This window comes from Podarcis erhardii, assembly GCF_964252035.2.
Source record: "Podarcis erhardii genome assembly, chromosome: 13".
Taxonomy (NCBI): domain Eukaryota; kingdom Metazoa; phylum Chordata; class Lepidosauria; order Squamata; family Lacertidae; genus Podarcis; species Podarcis erhardii.
Window position 1 is genome coordinate 9301553 of NC_138502.1, and position 8176 is coordinate 9309728.

General features: G+C 40.8%; 2 protein-coding genes across 2 annotated transcripts; both read right to left on the bottom strand.

Moving 5' to 3' along the window:
• Positions 1–450: 450 nt before the first annotated feature.
• On the bottom strand, positions 451–1855 carry LOC309326637 (vomeronasal type-2 receptor 26-like). Its single transcript, XM_081835508.1, has one exon. It carries the CDS (start codon positions 1660–1662, stop codon positions 763–765), a length of 900 nt encoding a protein of 299 aa, XP_081691634.1. The 5' UTR covers positions 1663–1855; the 3' UTR covers positions 451–762.
• On the bottom strand, positions 1776–8176 carry LOC309328389 (vomeronasal type-2 receptor 26-like; the record flags this gene model as incomplete). The annotated part of the gene is made up of 5 exons (XM_081838384.1): positions 7755–8176; positions 4962–5849; positions 3658–3885; positions 2664–2790; positions 1776–1789 (listed from the first exon to the last, which is right to left on the bottom strand). Exons 1-5 carry the CDS (start codon positions 8043–8045, stop codon positions 1776–1778), a joined length of 1548 nt encoding a protein of 515 aa, XP_081694510.1. The 5' UTR covers positions 8046–8176.

The following is an 8176-nucleotide window of genomic DNA, read 5'->3' on the forward strand; positions in this document are numbered from 1 at the left end:
AGAGACACACATACAGTAGCACCCAGCTTCTGAATTGACTTAGACATGTTCAGTGCTTTGCTGTCCAGTCTCAGCTATGCTAAAATTATGGGTCTCTCTCTTGTTTTCTATGGGCAGTTGGCACTTCTACTCCAGAAGGTATACCCCCCACAAAAAAATGGCATCAAAAGCAACCAGGAAGTCTCAAATCCAGAAAATGGATGTGTGACTCTACTCTTTATATATATATATATATATAAAACCCCACACAAATCTCTGTGTTGTTCTCCTTGCAGTTCTTTCAGTATTAGTAAGTGGATCTTAACATTCATTGATTTTGTGCCTTGTTTGGAAACTGATGCATTGGACAATGGACACAAGCTTGGATTTTTTTTTTTTTTTTTTTTTTGGTAAAGGCAGTAACAGAAATATTTATTATGAAGATAATTTTTAGGACCTGCACTCCAAATCTAAATCAGATTCAACAGTTAGCCCTAAGAGAAAATGAAAATAACGCCAGAAATGTATGGAGATATACTTAGTCTGGATAGGTTTACTACATAAGTCAATGTTTAGCAATAAAGCACAGAATATATCAGAACACCTTTCAGCATTCAGAGTTGAACTTTTTATCCCCCTGGCCACTAAACCAGCAACTATTTCATAACCACGAAACAAGAGAACAAAATCCCGAAATAGTATAATTCTATTGCACAGTTACACCTCTTTTAAAGTTCTATGCAGATACCAAGAATGTAATAAAACCACAGACTCTTCTATCATTTATGTCTTTCTTCGTATTAGATTTTCTCTGCTGTTCAGCTCAGGCCGCAACACAATAATGTAGCATTTGGGGAAAAAGATGCAGCCCAGCAAGCCAGCACTGGAAGCCAAGATGGAAAAGACTTCAACAGCCACCATATATTTTCCTCTTGTGCTCAGGTAAGTTGGGACAAAGGATACCCAAACACTGCAGAAGACCAGCATGCTGAAGGTGATGAATTTGGCTTCATTGAAACTGTCAGGCAACTTCCTGGCTAGGAAGGCCACAATGAAGCTGACCGTGGCAAGAAAGGCCATGTAGCCCAGGACGCAATAGAACATCAGGACCAAGCCTTCATTACACTGCAGTACTATTTCTTCTGTCATTGTGTGCATGTCTAAATCAGGGAATGGAGGTGAGGTTGCCAGCCACAGAGTGCAGATCCCTACTTGAATTTTGGAGCAAAAGAGGACAACGGAATAAGCCAGTCTTTTATCCACCCATTTCCTGATCCTGGATCCTGGCTTGGTAGCCATGAATGCCAAAACAACTGATATGGTTTTGGCCAAGATGCTGGAGAGGGCCACAGAGAAGACGATGCCAAAACTGGTTTGCCGGAGAAGGCAGGTCGCCTTATTTGGTGCTCCAAGGAACAGTAAAGAGGAGAGAAAACACAAGAGGAGGGAGACAAGGAGAACATAGGTGAGACTTCTGTTGTTGGCTTTGACTATGGGAGTGTCCCGGTGCCTAAGGAAGATGCCAAAGACTAGAGCTGTGATCAGAGACAGCAATAGTGCAGAGAATGTTGAAATGATGGCCAAAGTTTCATCAAAGGCTAAGAAGTTTGGAATCTTAGGAATGCATTGATTCTTGCCCTTGTTTGGATAGTGATCTTCTTGGCATACGAGACAAGTTTCCATTTCTGGACGGGAGAGGAAAGCAATGCATCACAATCCAAACCAGTTACAGCTATTCTTAAAAACATCTTTTATTAAGAGTCCACCTAGCCCAATATTTTTCTCCAGGGAACCTTTCAAAACTTCATGCCTAAAACATTTTAAACAGTTAAGTCGTGTTATCAAATCTGGACTTTTGTATGTGAAGGACATATGTTCTTTTTAATTCTTGTTTGCCTCGTTCTTTCCCCACCCCTTTATCCTTATGAATCATTATAGCCAAGTACGTTTCCGAGCACAATTCAAAGTGTTGGTGTTGACCTTTAAAGCCCTAAACGGCCTCGGCCCAGTATACCTGAAGGAGCATCTCCACCCCCATCGTTCTGCCCGGAAGCTGAGGTCCAGCGCCGAGGGCCTTCTAGCGGTTCCCTCATTGTGAGAAGCAAAGCTACAGGGAACCGGGCAGAGGGCCTTCTTGGTAGTGGCCCCCGCCCTGTGGAACGCCCTCCCATCAGTTGTCAAAGCGATAAACAACTAGCTGACATTCAGAAGACATCTTAAGGCAGCCCTGTTCAGGGAAGTTTTTAATGTGTGACATTTTAGTGTATTTTTGGTCTCTGTGGAAGCCACCCATCATCATCATCATTATTATTATTATTATTATTATTATTATTATTATTATTATTATTATTATTTGAGAGCCAAGCCTGCTAATTTTGACAAGACTTTTCAGCTTCTCTCAGTAAGCCTTGTTCTTAAAGAAGAATCACAATTTCTATTTCATCTCAAGTTAGTAGAACTTGATGGCAGAATGTAGTAACTTCATTTCTTAAAAAAACATATTCTTCAAACTGGTTGAAACTTAAAATTGTATACATATTATTTATAACCAATGGAAAAAAAATGCATAATGCCATCATTAAATCCTTGCTCCGCTTTAATGAGAACAAAATTGCAAAAGAGCTTCTCAGAGATTACTGCAATGCATTGTACTGTTTGATATATCTTAACATGGCATGGCTTACCCTTCTCATTTGAGACCATCCCATCTGGACATGGAACGCAATCATAGCAGCAAAATTTAACTCCTTCCTTCTTTTTCTTTCCATAACCAGGATGGCAGATGTCATTACATTCTGAAAGCGGTGGCACCTATTCAAATATATTTGAAGAGTTTAATATTCAGAGAACATCTTGGAGCATTCATCTTACATCAGATAATCTACCAGTAAAGCGGACCACTAATCGTGCAAAATATATTCTTCCTAATTGCACAGGTAGCACATTCAGGGTGACAATTACCTGCTGTATTAAACATCATCCAAACGGTAGAAGATTAGAATGTTAATACTTAGAATAACCAAGTAGGTTAGAATTCAATTTAATGCCACGAAGCAGAAATTATAATCTGTTTTAGTATTTTGACTTTGGTATGTTTTAAAGTAGTTATGGTTTCCCCCTAGATTTTCTTGTTTGGTCTTCTTGTAAAGCACTTTGAGGTATTTTTAACAATCAAGGAGTGCAGTTTATGAAACAAACAAACCAGCCAGCAAGCCAGCTTCAGGGATTTCACAGAAGAGAATAATGGACAACATCCTCTGACATTAATTGAGTTCTTGTTAGAGATGTTTTTTTCTGAATGGTGCACTTTTAATATTGTTGTCATTTGTATATTTACTGGTAGAACTTTCAGTACTTCTTAAAGGACAAGATCTTCTGCCAGGTGGCTTACAAACATATCTTCAAATGAATGTTGGTACAGTGGTACCTCAGGTTACATACACTTCAGTTTACATACGCTTCAGGTTACAGACTCTGCTAACCCAGAAATAGTACCTCAGGTTAAGAACTTTGCTTCAGGATAAGAACAGAAATCGTGCGCAGTGGCAGCAGGAGGCCCCATTAGCTAAAGTGGTGCTTCAGGTTAAGAACAGTTTCAGGTTAAGAACCTCCGGAATGAATTAAGTACTTAACCCGAGGTACCACTGTATTGGAGAGACTGTGCAGTTATTTCCTCACCTGAGTCAAGCCTCTTTGCCATTTGATTCCGTCCTCATCAATGGTGAGTTGTTTCCCAGGAGGTGCCTGAGGATCCAGCCTTCCCACTTTGACCCTGATGTAGGATTGATTTGGGAAAGTGACCAAGTTGGTAATATCAAATTCAGCTACTAATTCTCCATGTTCATTAAATGTAATTTCATCTCCAGCGTTGTTGTTGAATGAGATCCTCTGCAGGAATGAATGGAGCTAGGTGGAGAGATATTAAAAATGTATATAAAGTGCTGTGATATTCTTATTAAGATTGCTCCATAGCTTTCCTGGATGTCTTTAAGCTCTTTTCCTTTAGGAGGGAACACGCATCCACTAGAACCAAACATTCTGCACCATTTACAACAGTTTGGCAAGTAGGAGGTGCTAATATGAGCTAACTGTACAGGCATGAGAAACCACTTTTTTTGTTTACTATTTTAAGTGCTGCCTCTCTCACTGAGGAAGAGACTGATTGTGCTATTTAACAGCTAATTTATCAAAGTTTATTTTGTTAAGTTCTCACATCTAAAACTATTTATTTACTGCCAGCTCACATAAAATATCAAAGCAGTGCACAGCATAAGATACCATCAATACTATACAAAACCCCACAAAATGACTGGTTCATCTAAAACTGAATGTGTCCCCCCTCCCTGCTTTGCTGTCTATATTTTATCTTCTTCAATTGCTTTTTTTACTTTTTATATAAAGAGTATATTCATACTCATATATTCATATATATATATATATATATATGAATGACGTGGGTGGTGCAGTGGGTTAAACCACAGAGCGTAGGACTTGCCGATCAGAAGGTCGGCAGTTCGAATCCCCATGACGGGGTGAGCTCCCGTTGCTCGGTCCCTGCTCCTGCCTACCTAGCAGTTCGAAAGCACGTCAAAGTGCAAGTAGATAAATAGGTACTGCTCTGGCGGGAAGGTAAACGGCGTTTCCATGCGCTGCTCTGGTTTGCCAGAAGCGGCTTAGTCATGCTGGCCACATGACCCGGAAGCTGTACGCCGGCTCCCTCGGCCAATAAATGAGATGACCGCCACAACCCCAGAGTCGGCCACGACTGGATCTAATGGTCAGGGGTCCCTTTACCTTTACACACACACACACACACACACACACACACACACGAATGAAATGGTAAGAAAAGAAAATTATAAGAAAAAGAAAAGCAAACAACTGAATAGGCCAGTTGGCATAAGAGAATGCTTTACAAAATTAACCATTGCCCTGCTAAATTCCAGAACGTGGCCAGGTTTTCTAGAGGAAAAGAACACTACCTGCCAAGGTTTCACATTTTGAGGAGACAGCATATCCGCAACCACCCTTCTTCTGTGGCTGGATCCAGCTGACTGCATAGCATGAAAAGCATGCGCCAAAGCATAGACGGCATTATAGATACTGTAGCTGTGGCCAGTCATGCTCATCTCAAAATATGGAGAAGGGATGCTCTCCAGCATCTCCTCTCCAGTACACACTTTATCAGTGTTCATTGTCTCTGTGGAGTTTGAAACTGAACAAGTGAATGCCTGTTGCCAGAAACTATTTATGAAACCATCTCCTTCTGCCCAACCAGGATTTACATCTTGAATAAATTTTTGGAAGCCTGGAAGCTCCTTTGAGTGAATTGTGAAAGAGATAGCACCGTGGAATATTTGTATATCAGTCCCAAGAGTTTTCTGAATGCTGTGTAATGCAAAATCAATTTGGGCTGTTGTAATCCATACTTTTACTTCAGCGGACTTCTTATATTGAGGAAACAGCAACTGAAACATCTTCAGTGCCTTTATAGTACTTGCCAACCATAAAATCGTCCCAGTTTTCCCATATATAACAATTGCCTTGGCTTTGCTTGTCAAAAAAGCTGACGATAAAATTTTTGTATCTTTCATCAAATCAAATACGTTACCAGTGAAACGCAGATTGTTTACAACTCTTTCTGTGAATGCTGAACAGATCCCATTCTCGAAAAGCATTGGCTCTATGATCTGCAAGAAATGTTCTCCACCTTCATTATTCATAGTGACGAGCCCAACCCATTTCCATCTGAAATGCAGAAGTAGTTGAATAATTCCCTGGTACTGAAGGGCTTCATTGGGGACCATGCGGTAAAAGGATGGGAACTTAATTAGATTATTTGCTTGTGATTCAAATGAACCATATGAAATCTGAAAAAAAGGCAAACATGTAAGAATGGGAACAAGAGTGTGGATCACATTGCCATTTAACTGAATATTTTTTCACAGCGCAATTGTATATACTCCACAATTTTTTTTTGAGAGCAATACTCCTCTACTTGCACACAAAACACAAACACAAACAGATACACACATATAGTCTTGCTCAACTGTTTCTGAATATATTGATTCCTAGTAGTTTTTAATTTATTATTTTTGTTTATATTACTGTTTCACCATAAGGAGCCCAGGATAATGCACAATGAAATGTCAGTAAAATATAAGAACACCATAGCATTTACAGCAAATATTAAAACATCTAAAACTATTAAAACCAGAGGTCAGCAACCTTTTTCAGCAGGGGGCTGGTCCACCGTCCCTCAGACCATGTGGTGGGCCGGACTATATTTTGAAAAAAAAATTATGAACAAAAACCTATGCCCCACAAATAACCCAGAGATGCATTTTAAATAAAAGGACACATTCTAGTCATGTAAAAACACGCTGATTCCTGGATCATCTGCCGGCCTCATTGAGAAAGCAATAAGGCCTTAGGTTGTCTACCCCTGGTCAAAAGTCATTCAAGCAACGCAGCACAACAGTACGATAGCAGTACTGCTGGATTATCATCATCATCATCATCATCATCATCATCATCAATTTATACCCCACCCATCTGGCTGGGTTTCCCCTGCCACTCTGGGCGGCTTCCAACAAAAGATTAAAAAGACATTAAAACATCAGTCATTAAAAACTTCCCTAAACAGGGCTGCCTTCAGTGCCAGATCTGTCTCCCCAGTGCCAGAACTACAACTCTGGTCCTTGTTATCATCTATTGGCTATGACTGTTGGAAGGACATTAAGAATGACTTCCCCTACTGATCTCAAACCATGGATCAGTGGGTACTGAGGAAAGTACTGCTTGGTTAATGGGTCCTGAACTGCTTGGGGCTTTGTAAGTTAGCATCAACATCACGAGTTGAGCCCACCAGTTCAGTATCCAGTGCCGTGCTTTCAGAGTTAATAATAATAATAATAATTTTTTATTTATATCCCACCCTCCCCGGCCAAGACCAGGCTCAGGGCAGCTAACAATGAATATAAATACAGTAACAACACTTAAAAAAAAACAAAAAAACCCCCAAACCCCCCCCCCCACAACAGTTGATTAAAATATAAGTTAGAATACAGTTTAAAATGCAGCCTCATTTTAGTGGTAGCCTATAGATCAAAGACATAAGGGGAGAAAACATCAAATATTCACTGGGGCCAGCTATCTATGCTGGTCCTACATGGGTCAGCAAAAAGAGCTGAGGGAAAATTTATATACAAATCCCATATAAGGGGTTCCATTAAAAAAATTAAAAAAGGAGAGGGTGGGGGTTAGACTCAGTCCAGCCCAAAGGCCAGGCAGAACAGCTGTCTTGCAGGCCCTGTGGAAAGATATCAAATCCTGCAAGGCCCTGATCTCCTGCAGTAGGGCGTTCCACCAGGCCGGGGCCAGAGCTGAAAAGGCCCTTGCCCTGGTTGAGGCCAATCTAACCTCCTTGGGGCATGGGACTTCCAAAGTGTTGTTATTTATGGACCTTAAGGTCCTCCGCGGGGCATACCAGGAGAGGCGGTCCCATAGGTATGATCCCACCTAGAAGTCCCATTTAGCAATCTGCCACCTTCAGAATAATATTTCAACACATATTCTTGAGATCCTCACCCTTTTCATACACATTGTTGGGGACCCATATTATATTCCCCAAACGTTTCCCATATATTTCAGCTCCTTTTGCTTTTCCCCAGTGCACCATTCCATATTTATGAATCAACAAATTTCTGCTGGAAAGAAAGAAGAAGAATGGATAACAGTGCCAAGTCTCTCTGTCTCTGATGCTCAGGTCCTACCTGTGGAATCTTGTACAGACCCAATATGTCTGCCATGCATGAAGTGGTATCAGAACTCAGTCCCCCGATGACTCCTATTACATTTTTCTGGATGCCACATTGGTAGTTGGGGACAAAGTAATTTGCATTAAAGAGCAGGTCCAGAGTGGCCCTGTAGGTCATCCTTGAATCAGTATAGCTGTCATAGATGTGGAACCCAAGAGTGACATTGGGCAGGATCCCGGGATTCTCATTGATCTCGTCAACAGCAAACACCAAGGCCAAGATGTGCTGGTATAATTTTGTCAGCATTCTGCAAATAAAACGACTTGCTATTTGATGGGAAGATAAGACGAAGTAACATTGTTGTCTCCATTTATACACCACCCACAACTAAGTCACACATCCATCTGTGTTGTAATTGAGGTGATGCAAAGCATATT